Here is a 12,828-nt window from a genome sequence, read left to right on the forward strand (position 1 = left end):
GTACATGTCACGTCTCTATCGCGTTCGCCTCGTCATTTACATCGGTGATGCTCTATTTATATATGCCCGATACGCCTGATATTCCTCTTCATAACCTCGTGCCCTATCAATATCCGCACCTTCTCTGAGATGGGTCGTCTTTCCTATCCACGAACAATAGAATGATCCTTATCGACATCTCGCGCATTTGCCATCTCATCCGTGCCTCTATAGGGAGAACCCTTCTATTGAACTGATGCCAAACGCCATGCGTATGCACGCAAAAAAGGAGGTTCATGGCCAAACCTGACCCGCCTCGGGATAGTAAAACAGAACAATCCACTCGGGGGGGGGGGGGGGGGGGGTATCTAGACAGGAGCAATGACTCTACCGGTTGCTCGAATCTTCCAATGATGGTTCCGTGAGCCTTGTAACGCCGCATAAATGCCCACTGTTCGTATTCGTTGTTCTCGTCCTTGTTACGACGAGGTTTGCGGCGAGGTCACACCTTAAGATCCGCAACGGCCTTTGCGACCTCCTTGGTTGCGATTTTCTCAAAGCGTTGCCGAGCATCATCGTTGAGGGCAACCTCAGAAACCTCCTTGTACAATTTGTGGCTCAGGTCACGGTTAATCGAGGCGTACTGATCGGCTGTGAGGTGCCCAGACCGCCAGTGAGGTTTTAGTGCGTCCTTAACAATGCCACTGATACTTTCTTTCATCTCAAACGGCAATGCCGCACGCGTCGGGGAGACATCTTGCGCCAGAGATAAATTGCTGCTGATATTTGCCGATTGTCGGCGCCGTGGTCGAGGTTGCCGAATCTCAGGAGAATGACTACGCGCCTCGCTGTTGTGATGGGGGCGTACAGATTGGCGCGATCTCGATTCGGAGTCGCTATGATCACCATTGCCTCGGGTTGGCATGTAGTTTGCGGGCGGGTAGATCGGCTCTATATGCGAGCTGAGAGAGAGCGGTGATCCCGGGCGGTCATTAATACCACGCGGCGGCGGAGTAGTCGAGAGGGCTCGAGGGCTGTTGTAAACAGAAGGCGACGGGGATGAGACGGGTGATGACGGATCGGCTGTGGCCTTCGGCATGCTGAAGAGGGCACGCACGTTCTCGTCGTCGGAGGGCGTGCTCATCTCGACCTCCTTCAATAATGAAGAGAGGAAGGATGGAGCCTGGCTAGCTCCTGGCTGGGTCGACCTAGAAGGTAACGAGACAGGAGTATGTACGGTCTGCGTCGAGGCTCCATTGGAGGACGATGCTTCGCCCGTCGTGGGTGCCCGTCTGGTCCGCGGCCGTTTTAACTTGCGTTCTGGCTGCTGTGGTGGTTCAACTGGGGAGGTGGTCACCGAGCGGGACTTTCGTTTTCGATGATTTGGAGTGGTGCGAGTGGTATTGTTGGCTTCCATAGCCTTCTCTAGCGCGCCCCAGGCTTGCCTCTCTTCCGGCGTTTCCTGGGGGGGCGGGGGCGGCTGCGGGTGCTGTTGTCGGTGTGCGACGACGTGTGAGATAGAATTCGGGAGACCACGAGCGAACACGTCGTGCGCCCCAAGGCGAGTCGCTATATTGAAGCGTTGCTGCCATCTCTGGTATTCGCGTCGTTCCCGCTCTCGTCGCTGCTGCGACCGTCGGTAGTTTCGCAAAGCGTCGTCGTCGTCGTCGTGGTTATCGAGGTCCAGGCTTAATGCGTCCCAAACCTGGCCTGCAATTTGACCCCAGGCACCCTGCCACTCATCAGATCGGGCTCGCCGCCTCACCCGCCGCATGGCGGCTTGTGTGCGCGGCAAATAATCAGAACGGCCATCGGAGAAGCCGGTTACATCGGGGTCTGGGTCCTGAAGCTCGGCGCCCAAGAGCTCGGCAGCAGCCTCTGAGCACTCGAGGCAGAACCAATGCCCTCGGGGGACACTGTCAAGCCCAACACAATATGTATGGTAGGGTGCATCGCAGCTATCGCACAGGAGCAGGACGTCTTCGTGGTCGGACTGGTTGCAGATGGCGCAGGGAATCGCCGCCTCTTCCTCTTCAGGGTTATCGTTCAACCATGCCTGGGGATCGAACTCGGCGACTTGCTTCTTGTCCTCTACCTTGTACGAAGACAGTTGGGTACCTAGGAGGGGAGAAGGAAGGCAACAATTAGCTCATTTCCGCAAAGGTGTACGGCCACGATGATGGGCTCGCCTACTTACCTCCAACCTTGTCGTAGACGTGCACGAGGTGGAATGCTTGTCGGCAAATGGGGCAGCTATTCGCCTTTCCAGTCCACTCCCGCAAGCAGGCATCATGCAGGACGTGGCCGCAAATCTGAATGACGGCAATCTTGCTGTCTGGAGTGTCATGATTGGCAAGGTCGGTGGCGTTGCGGAGTGGAGACTTTGCTGACGATGATGACAGCAGCTGTGGTGGTGCCTCTAGGTCGGGGTCTGCTGCTGCCTCTGTGTGCGTGAACGTCGGCAGACCAGAGGAGGAGCTCTCCAACCGGTCATCGTCTTCGGAAAATAGCAGCAACTGCGAAGGCGGTGATGACAGCCTCGGGTCTAGATTTTCCAGACACACAATGCATTGATCAGCCATCACGGCAGATTATGATGAACTGTTGATGTTGAGAATACAACATATACGTGATCTGATGTAAGTCCAGTGTATGAGGTACTGCAGCAGGAGGCAGCAAGCCTACGTGCGGCTAGGCAAGTGCTAATTCGTCGCGGAGAACCAGCGATTTGAGTGGGTGGGCTAAGGAGGTGGGCGGTTGGTTGTGGACGAAGGGTGGATGGAGGATGGGATTTGGTGAGGGACGGGAGATGGATGCGTCGGGCTACCTAGCCTAGATTGTAGCTGCGGGTGCGTGTACGTGTTGTGTGTGTGTGTGTGTCGTGTTTTGGGTTGTGGGTGTACGTATATGGAGGTATGTACGACGACGGCTATATGAGTACACCAAGGTACGGGTGGATGGGAGTGGGTGAGTGGACGGATTGGACGGATAGGCATAGAGAGGCGGGAGAGTGAGGGCGAGGGTAAGGACGAGAGAGAGAGAGGGAAGAGGGAAGAGGGACAGAGATAAGTCGATAAGTGCCGATAATGTTCGAGGGGCTCGCCCGATTTTGACTGACGAATTAAAGATGATGGGAAGCTAGCTGGGCAGCCAGGTAAAATAAAATAAAATAAGAGTAGGCAAGGGGGGTGGGTATGAGAGGTAGGTGAATGGGGCCTTGTTCTTGACTGAGGTAGGTATGGCTGATGAGTGATGCGTCCGCGTGTACCGCCAGCCAAGGTAATTATTTGTTACCACGGGCGCGAGCAAGTGATCAGGGCTTTGCTGTGTCGATGCCAGAAATAGGTAATAGTTCGGTGGTCAGAGAGCTATGACCTTTTATTCATTCCTCCGGGCTCTTCTCCCCCTCTCTTCTTTTCTCTCGGTCGAAAAGTCCGTTATTCCGCGCGTTTGTAGGCCCAGTTTTTTTTTTAATATTAATATCAGCGCCAGAGATGATTGCACGACGTCTGAAGAATTGCAAGTAGAATAGGCGAGTTATTAAAGAGTCAGGAGCAGCAGCGATAGTGGCATAATCCGTGCCAACTGGACTAGCTTCCAAAGACAGCGGAGGGAGACGTGGAAGCCGATGGTGGCGGAATTGGCACGGAAGAGGTAAGCAATGGGTAGCCTTTCCCCCCTTACCTGGTCGTTGTTGGGAATGTCCTGACGAACTTTCAATTAGATAATAGGTAAAACGAGGCAAGTTGATTTGGTCAGGGGGGCGGGGGTTAGCTGAGTGTCTAGCCGATGGTGGAAGAGGGTTAGGTGACCCGAAGAAAGCGGAAGTAGGCGATAGCTGAAGCCTGTTCCATCCCGCGATGTAGGTACGACTTGTGTGCGAGTCCGCTATGGGGTACGGTGGATGGTATTGTGGTGTTGTATTTGCGTGGTGTGCGTTATACGGCGCGTGTATGTCCGCGAAGCCTAGGGGATACGGAGGAGAAGCAGAAGGACAACGAAAAGATGCAAGTACTGTACAAAAGGCTGCTCTAGGTACATTAGGTAGGTACATACATATAAAGCAGCTACCTGGTAGGTACGTAGGCGGGTTCTGTAGATCAGGTACTCAAGTAGCCGTGGATACCTACGATGTACCTATATACCAGAAAGGAGTCACAGGTTGCAAATCCTCCGTTGTAAATAGCCCGTTTTGTGGGCTCCAAGAAGGTTCCCAACGCATGCAAAGTTCACTGATGTTGGATGTAGACGCCTAATATTACCTACCCAGTAAGGAGTTAGTCGTCAGGCTTGGTCTCTATGATAGGGTAAGCAGGTAGTCACAATACTCTCCTCCAACACCCTCGACAACACGTCATACGCAAACACGAACCTGACTTGATCCTGAGACGTCCTACTTCAGTATCGTAGTCGTCATCACAAGACGACGACCGTGGAAATGCTCCATGTTTCTCATGATAAATGCCCGGCAACGCACCTTGACAAGAGGGAGTATCCATCCGTCTCGTCCCAGAAAAATACGGCTAGGTACAGAGTCTAGTTGCGAAATCCGTCACTGGAAAACTGCTAGGCATACGTTACTCCCACTTACTAACCTACGATGGCTCTCCTGCGCTTAGCTTTTCTCCTGGGCTTCGATATCTGATGCTGTACCTCGCTTGCCAAGTAGACAGAGGCACCATACGTTACCTAAGTAGCCCCACGTCGGTTCGCCGGGCGCCAGCAGGGTCCCTCTCAAAACGGTATGTTTGCCTCCAAGGCGGGCAGGGGGGTGAGGCAGATGGTCGGATTCCGCTCAGGCCCCTAGGCACATGCATGGCACTCTACGGGTACGGGTACGCCTAATGGGAGGTAATAAAACAGAAACTGCACGATGCGTGCTGTGATGTTGCGATTAATGCAGCATTTCCTCTCATTCCCATATCCTAGTGGTCGGCCACTTGGTAGGATTGACGAAGGAACATAACTCATAGGCGCCTCCAAAGGACCCGTTCCCCCGCGATTCCTGTCCACTTGCCTACATTGCGACCAGTCTCCTCACAACTCTTGCCTATACCTGCCTACAATCGCCAGCGTCTCCGTTGGTCCTCTTGGGGGAGGGGGATGCTTCTGAATTCAGCTCTTTGCGTCGTAAATGTACCTATGCTGCTCTTGATCCGTAGGCCAAGAGTGGGCATTCCCCGAATCTGTGTTACGGGACCTGTAAATTTCCGGGAAGGACATAGCCCACGTAGAATTTGCGTACACCTCGCAGGCTATTATGTGGGAGGGAGACCAATTACACCTGACGATCGAGAGGACGGTGCCTATGTGGCCAGGTAGAGGCCAGGCGCGCGGGGGTTGGGGGGATGGATTAAGTACCTATAGGTAGGGCAAGACTTGATAGCTGGTTTATAGTGAAGGCATCGTTGCATCTAATCATCGTTATCTGTCAGCAATTCGCCTCGAGAGATCCAGTAGTCAGCTCGAGTGAGAGAAAGCAGGGGGCCGGTTCACTGTCGCCACGGTAAGTCTCGTCTGGGTCCTTCGCGGCCATGCCATTTGTCTCCCAGAGTGTGCGTCGACCTACACCCCAGCTTTCTAGACAGACACGATTACTAGGTCGCTAGATAACTCATCTTAGTGGGTGACGTTGATGGCATGTGCGTCGAAGTGGTCAGGCTGGTGGGGATAGGAACCGGAGAGGACATTAGGGATCGTCCTACCGACCTCGCCTTCACAACCTAGACACCGGTCACTCCTCCTATCATCCTCCCAAAGCTGCCAGAATTAGAAGGCCCGGCACTGTTCCCCAACATCGGCGCATCAAGCTGCATTCACTAGGATGACGTAGAGAAACCTTCGGCTATGATTCCTGGGTACGCAGATAGGTGAAAATCGCGTATCGGACGACTAAGCTTGGAAGATAACATTGGAATAGTTCCCTCGAGCGTTCGTTCACATGGAAGAGCACATTGTGCATATTATGGAGCCGGGCCGCAGTGATGACCCGAACAATTGTCGGAATTTGTTCACATATCCATCAAACATCTTATTGATGCTGGTTGTGGATTTAATCGATCGTTACCATGACCTCTCATGGCTTGTGTAGAAACCCGATTTCCTGTACGCCGAAGTCAAGCGTGGAACTAACCACCGCCACCATATATCATCCGGCCTATGCCTAAACTTCCTGGATCTCTCGCAATCTTCGCAGTGTTGATCGCATGGCAGCGGCAGCGGCAGTCCTACAACATGAAAGTCAGCACATCATACCCGTCCCAACTGAGCGGAGTTAACGCCCTGGACACTCATAATTGTTTCACGTACGACACGGTATATGCGCCTCCAGCAACAGTCTTTCCACACGACTTGCAGTCCCATATGCCGACAGAGTGACGCTTAACAGACACCTTACCGCAGAAGGTGCAGGTGTACCGAGCATGTTGGGTGATCTCCATCTTCTTTACCTGCTTTCGGAGGGAGGCACCGTATCTGTTCGAAGAAAGGGAAGGGTTATTGTCAGCCGCCGGTTGTAATCTTGTAGATATAGCATGGTGGTGAGGGTTTGGAGGAGGATTGTCGATTCGCGGACCGTCTCGTAGAGCCGCCAGATGCTAACGGTACATCTCGATAGAATGAATATACTCACCTAGTACCGTACTTCCCGGCAATTCCCACCTTCTTGGTCCTTTTCGTCATTTTGAAAGGCCGGGGAGTATGTAGACAACAGCTAGGAGCTGAATGAATGTATAGGGGGGTGTTGCGATATGCGGTGGTGATGTCTCGTTCCGGGTCGTCGTCGAAAATGTTCGAGATGGAGGGATGGAGGGAGATTTCGAAATTGCTCCGTGGTGGTGGGGTCCCGGCGTAATGTAGGGCCTAAGCGACGCGCTGTTTTTATTTTTATTTTTTTGGATAACACAAGAAGAGGACTTGACGCTCGGACCATATGTTGAATGAGAGGTACACGGGTACCTGATCGACCTGAAGGAGCCCAGATAGGGGCAAAGATTAGGGTGAAGGATTGGCTTTGGTCATGTGACTCGGGGCATCAAATACTCTGCTGCTTGTGTCCATGACCAACGGCGGCGATGCGTTCCAGTTCAGAATGCTCCGATCCGAAGTGGGTAATTGATGGAGATTCCCTATTCCCATTGGCCAACCTTGCTACAGGCGAGGGCACCCATAGGAGCCACCCTTGCCGCGATCGTCAAACCGACTAAACCGCTTCCAGTACGAAGCCGAGAGATACGGCTTGGTCGATCGGATTGACCGTCTCGAAACACCGGAGCTGCCATTCGTTTGGAGGGGTGAAGCCGAGGCACGTACGGCCCAGATTCCCTTTCGTAGCTAAACCTGCGATCGGTTCCTACCGAGTTGAAAAGCATCCTTAATATGCATCCCGGGCCAAGACACAATGCGGCATGGCCCCGGGGGTGGGAGGGAGTATCAAACCAACCGATCCGCGCAGCCATATTATTTCTTGTCTCGGGATATATAAGCCTGGCTAGAAGATGAATAAGGTCTCGACAAATATCGGGACCTGTCTTCACATCTCCGACTCGAGCCTGTCCAGTGTTTGACTCGACGGGCGTCCCCTGGGAAGTGACCGCCCACTTATATTCTCCAAAGCGAACCCAGTCTAATCGCAAGCATCTATCAATTGACTGACTCGGTACTCCCGTGGCTCTTGAATATTCCCGTCTGCCTTATCTACGGCTGCCCAATTCTAACCCTTAATCAAGACCTCGAGGTCACAATGTCGTTCAAAAAGCACGCTCGCCAGTACGATCTAGTAGTATTCGGCGCAACCGGTAGGGCCTTAAACATGTCACTGTCGCCTCGCAAGAGATGAACTTCACTTCGATAAGCTGACACGTAGCAGGCTATACTGGGTTGTTGACCGCGGAGCACATCACAACTCACCTCCCGACCAATTTGAGATGGGCGGTAGCCGGCCGGTCCGTAGATAAGCTACGAGACGTCGTTAGAACGTGCAAGGACCTTAACCCCGATCGTCGAGCACCCGAGATTGAAATCTGCGGCCTCGACAACGCGGAAATCCGTGTCTTGGCCCAGAAGACATTTGCTCTCATAACGACCGTCGGCCCGTATGGGCAGTACGGAGAGTACGCCTTCAAGGCCTGCGCGGAAGCTGGGACTCACTACTTTGATTGCACGGGCGAGGCTGTCTGGCACATGAACATGATCGAAAAGTATGAGGCGACAGCAAAAGCCACGGGCGCCTGTCTCTTTTCCCAATGTGCCATCGAATCGGCACCGTCAGACCTCATGACCTTTTCGATGGCGTCGCTTATCCGATCCGAATTCTCCGTACCGGTTAGCGACGTTGTGGTGGAGGTGCATGAACTGCAGTAGGTCTCTCTTTGCCTATAAATTCAGCAGCGCCCTGCTGACAGAGCACAGCGGTGCGCCTTCGGGCGGTACTCTTGCTACAGTTTTTGCCCTCTACGAGACCTTTCACCGGAAGGAGGTCGCGAGATCGCATCAGCCGTACGCGTTGTCTCCCGTGCCGAACTCAAAACAAGCGCCAAGACCCTCGCTATTTTCCCGACTGACCGGCCTCTGCTCCATACCGACGATTGGTCTTTTGTCGACATCTATGACAGCAGGGACAAATACGGCAGTTGTGCAACGCACCTGGGGCCTATTCAAGCGAGAGCCCTCGTTACAGCCTTTTTTTTATGGGCCAAACTTCACGTATCGAGAATTTATGAGAGCCAAGAGCTTTCTGGCCGGAATCGTGACGCACTACAGCCTGTTAATTGGCGGGCTGCTGCTTACGTTCTGTCCCTTGTTTAGGAAGATGATGCGCCCACTCGTTTACCAGCCCGGACAAGGGGCGAGCAAAGAAGATTCCAGTAAGGAGTACGTCGAATTTCAAGGGATTGCTACACCGGACGCCGAACCGAAGACCAACAAGCGGGCATGGTGTAGGGCTGAATATCGGGGAGCACTGTACTCCCGTAAGTGGGCAACTTCTCAAACCGGGGTAATCGTCGAGCTGACACACGCCATAGTTACCGCGATTTTCCTCAGCCAAGCCGCCAATACCATCTTACAGGACCACGTCGAGCTTCCAGGAGGGGTTTATACCCCTGCATGTCTGGGACAGGCATATATTGACCGTTTGAGCGATGCCGGGTTCAGAATAGAGACGAGGCTTATCGATACCTAACAATGGATCTGTGGGGGCGGTTCCTGTAGGCGATGCAAATACGGTGCCGATGCTCGGCTTCAGCTCATAGAATTCTAATACGACGTGGGACGACATCGAGCGTAGGTTGTGGGCAGGTAACTCTTAACTAGCTAGGAAGGGGATTGGGGCAAATAATAGTCTAGGTATCTCTTACAAGAGCCGCTCTTCTCGAGCCGCTTCGAGATGGTATGCTGCCTATCCGCGAATGCTACCGCTACGGTAGTACGCGTACGCAGCTTTATCCACCTATACGAAGCCCCAATATAGGTAGGTAGGTATGAGCTACTTGTTGATAGGTAGAATGCCTGATCTATCCTGTATGCATGGATGTATGTAGAGAAGCGAACCTATGCTGATATATCCGCTAGGTACCTAGGTACCTACCCATGCAGTAGTTGAGTATCTAGAGTTGCCTCCCTATGTACATACCTACTGTTGCCATGTGATTGTTTATAATGGCTTCTTACTCCGTAGTATGGATAGGTTAGGTACCTAATAGGCACTGCCTTAGTAACACGGATATTCTGGAGAAAAAAGTCCCTAGAGGGATGGCAGGTGAAATGGATCCCGGTTCCCCATAAGGAGAACCGTGCACTGGCCCGGTCTTTTTATGCTAACCTGGGTAGGAAATACATTACATCTACCTAAAGAGGTACCTACCTGCTTTCGAGCTTGCTTGTACCGTAGTATGTACCTAGGCAGGTACGTGTTTCTGTGTGTGAGTGCTAATAGGTACCTAGGTACCCGTCTAGGTACTTAAGGTACGTAGCTCAGGAGCTAGCTTAAAAAAAAAAAACTTTTATTTTTATTTTAAAGAGGCCCCCTTGACCCATTGGCAGCCAATTCCCCCAACGTCATCATAGACATTACCTCACCCTCCCCCAGCTTGCACCACTATTCCCAAGACCACCATTACTACTGCCACTACCTCCACCTCTTACCTCTTACTCTGGGTAGCCCAACTTAAGTGGACTAACCATTCAGGCTCTCGTGTTTCGTATAACCCGCATTGCTCCTCAACCGGAGGCCGGAGGGAGCTTCCCAGCCCCCGCAAGATACCCGGTGGAGGTATCATCGTACGCGCACTGCGCTGCATACCTGCTCACAGCTGGTAGTTGACATAAACCGAGAACCCGATCTTTCCTCTGGCAGCACGACAGCACAGGTCTTCACGAGCTATACCTCTCGAGAACGTCACCGTCGCGACACGTTGCCCTTGTTGTGTCAAGCCGGACCTCGGCTCACCACCGCAATGGCTACACCCCCCAGGGCATCAACCAGTACCATGAGCCCGACATCAGAGAGAACCCCTCTCCTGAGGCAGGACTCAGGCCGTCCCAAAGTCGTGCGCAACGTAACTTTCAACGCGAACCCCGTAACGAGAACCATCGATCCAGATCCATCTCCTCTAAGCTCATCGCCCCATACCGCCAACCGTCTCAGCTCTGCACGCGCGACAGGCTTGACGGTCCCGGGTGGCGACTCCGGTCCGCCGCCGATGCTCTCGGCGCTAAATACCCGTCTGCGCAGACGCAATAGCCACGGCGCCCTCTTTACCGGCCTCCCGCCAGCAGTCGGTTCCGTGCCGAAGATTGGTCCTCAACGAAGTTCTAAGAATGCGCAAAAGTTGAAGCTTCTACCGAATCCAGAACGCAACGAGGAGGGGCCAGACGAAGAGAGTGGACGGGATGTTTATTCACAGTATACGCGAATAAAAGACCCAACGGCGAGGCGTGATGCCGCACGACTAGGCAAAGCGGATCGCGAGAGGCTACCTCGTGTCACAGCGTATTGTACCGCGACAAAGTACCAGATGGACGGTTTGATGCGCTTTCTTAAGGGCAGAGGGAAGAATCGAGGGGCAAACCCCAAACTAATCGACGAGTGCATCTATTCTCCATACAATTATTCTCTCGGAAAGTCAGCGGAACGAGCCGAGGTGGTCGAAGAGATACGACAGAGGCCGATCCAGGCGTACGAAAGGAGACATTCGACGGGAGGGGTGGAAGAACATTCGGAGTCGTATAGGAGGGAGGGCCTGCAGGCGTCGGAACAGGACGGAACGTCAGATGTTGAGCCGGTATTCGTCAACGGCCGGGATGTACACAACAATCTCGCCTACCCACCACATCCGGACGACGACAGCGCAATGCATGGTTCGCATTCGGATTCGGAAGGTCAGCAACACGATCCCGATTTTGACATCCAAGTACATACCCCCGAGGTGTTCCTATTTGACTACGGTGTTGTGGTAATATGGGGAATGACTCTGGCACACGAGCAGCGATTCCTAAGGGATATCCAGAAATTTGAGCTCGAGAGGTTGGATCCAGATGATATGGAAACCGAGTGCTTTAACTTCTATTACACGAGCGAGTACCAGCCGCGTATATATAACGATTTCATCACCCTACGGGACAAAGGGAATTACATGACGAAGCTAGCTATCTCGCATGCACTCGCGCAAAGTGTCAAGGTATTTCCAGTGCCCGTTCCATCCCGTTAACCCCCTTCAGGTTTAGCGATATACACACCCCTCTATATACCTGACCTCTCCACTAACCCGCCACCGCGGCGACGTAGACCTCACTCTTCGAAGAGCTTATCGCCTCAACGATAGACACATGCAAGGATATACCGACGCAGATCGCATTGACAGGGAAAATCGCGCTATCGCGTGCTCAGATCAATATGCAGATCGGCGAGCTATTCATCCTCCGTATCAACATCCACCTCAACGGCTCCGTCCTCGACACTCCCGAGCTGTTCTGGGTCGAACCCCACCTTGAGCCCGTCTACCAGGCCGTCCGCAGCTATCTGGAGATGGACCAGCGCGTCGGCCTCCTGACCGAACGTCTCGACGTCATTGCTGACTTGCTCGCCGTCCTCAAGGATCAGCTGAGCCACGGCCATGGAGAAATGCTCGAGTGGATTGGTAAGCTACCCCCCGTCACTCCTCTACGTGCCCTTATCCAGTTTTCCCGCCTGCCTTCTACTTCTGTCTAGCCTAGGTGAATTTCCATAGGGGTATTGCTTGCTAACGCGACTTACCTGGTAGTCATTATACTTATTGCCGCTGAGATTGTTGTTGCGGCGATCAACATTGTTGTTGACCTATATGCGGGCCTGGACTGATGCTCATTTCATCACAATGTCCATGTTTGATACATCATTGCTCACGATCGCGGTGGAGTGTGAGTGTGGGTGTTGGGACTGCCTGGTTGGCATGCCCTTCCCTCCCTACCTCTCCCTTTTTATTTTTTTCTCATACCACTCTAATCATTTTCAGCGTTCTGGGTAAGGCGACAGCAGGGGCGTAATGCGGTGTTGCGTCATTTCGTAATCCGTAGTCTATAATGTCCATCTGGTCCAATTCTAGCCGCGTCTGGGTCCCCAAACAGCAATCACGATATCAGCCACCCCACCATCCACGAGCTACAGCCGACGATTCGTCTCGTCCTCTCATCTTGCCCGGCGTACCTCTTTTTAAAAAAAAAATACCACCGCAATGAGTCCCCCGCAAGGATAGAAGAAAGAAAAGAGCAAGCTTCACGGCTAGCACCAACTGGAGAAGGGAGGCAAGCTAGGAGGGTGGAGAGGCGGGAGCAGGAAGGGGTTGTGATGTAGGTAATGTAACAGTCGGGAGA

At 53.0% G+C, this 12,828-nt stretch overlaps 4 protein-coding genes across 4 annotated transcripts; 1 reads left to right on the forward strand and 3 right to left on the reverse strand.

Moving 5' to 3' along the window:
* Nucleotides 1-332: 332 nt before the first annotated feature.
* Nucleotides 333-2,640, reverse strand: GGS23DRAFT_91967 (uncharacterized protein). The gene is made up of 2 exons (XM_051521396.1): nucleotides 2,177-2,640; nucleotides 333-2,097 (listed from the first exon to the last, which is right to left on the reverse strand). Exons 1-2 carry the CDS (start codon nucleotides 2,559-2,561, stop codon nucleotides 482-484), a joined length of 2,001 nt encoding a protein of 666 aa, XP_051371014.1. The 5' UTR covers nucleotides 2,562-2,640; the 3' UTR covers nucleotides 333-481.
* A 203-nt stretch (nucleotides 2,641-2,843) lies between these two features.
* Nucleotides 2,844-4,169, reverse strand: GGS23DRAFT_91970 (uncharacterized protein). The gene has a single exon (XM_051521397.1). It carries the CDS (start codon nucleotides 4,031-4,033, stop codon nucleotides 3,362-3,364), a length of 672 nt encoding a protein of 223 aa, XP_051371015.1. The 5' UTR covers nucleotides 4,034-4,169; the 3' UTR covers nucleotides 2,844-3,361.
* Nucleotides 4,170-5,483: 1,314 nt separating this feature from the next.
* On the reverse strand, nucleotides 5,484-6,816 carry GGS23DRAFT_92008 (ribosomal protein L37ae). Its single transcript, XM_051521398.1, has 3 exons — nucleotides 6,611-6,816; nucleotides 6,289-6,453; nucleotides 5,484-6,206 (listed from the first exon to the last, which is right to left on the reverse strand). The coding sequence occupies exons 1-3, from the start codon at nucleotides 6,658-6,660 to the stop codon at nucleotides 6,143-6,145; spliced, it is 279 nt and encodes a 92-aa protein (XP_051371016.1). The 5' UTR covers nucleotides 6,661-6,816; the 3' UTR covers nucleotides 5,484-6,142.
* Nucleotides 6,817-7,720: 904 nt separating this feature from the next.
* On the forward strand, nucleotides 7,721-12,316 carry GGS23DRAFT_605624 (uncharacterized protein; the record flags this gene model as incomplete). Its single annotated transcript, XM_051519785.1, has 6 exons — nucleotides 7,721-7,775; nucleotides 7,847-8,336; nucleotides 8,389-8,948; nucleotides 10,411-11,657; nucleotides 11,765-12,116; nucleotides 12,240-12,316. 6 exons carry the CDS (start codon nucleotides 7,721-7,723, stop codon nucleotides 12,314-12,316), a joined length of 2,781 nt encoding a protein of 926 aa, XP_051371017.1.
* Between the last annotated feature and the right edge of the window lie 512 nt (nucleotides 12,317-12,828).

This window comes from Durotheca rogersii, assembly GCF_024521655.1.
Source record: "Durotheca rogersii strain YMJ 92031201 chromosome Unknown GGS23scaffold_13, whole genome shotgun sequence".
Lineage (NCBI taxonomy): Eukaryota > Fungi > Ascomycota > Sordariomycetes > Xylariales > Xylariaceae > Durotheca > Durotheca rogersii.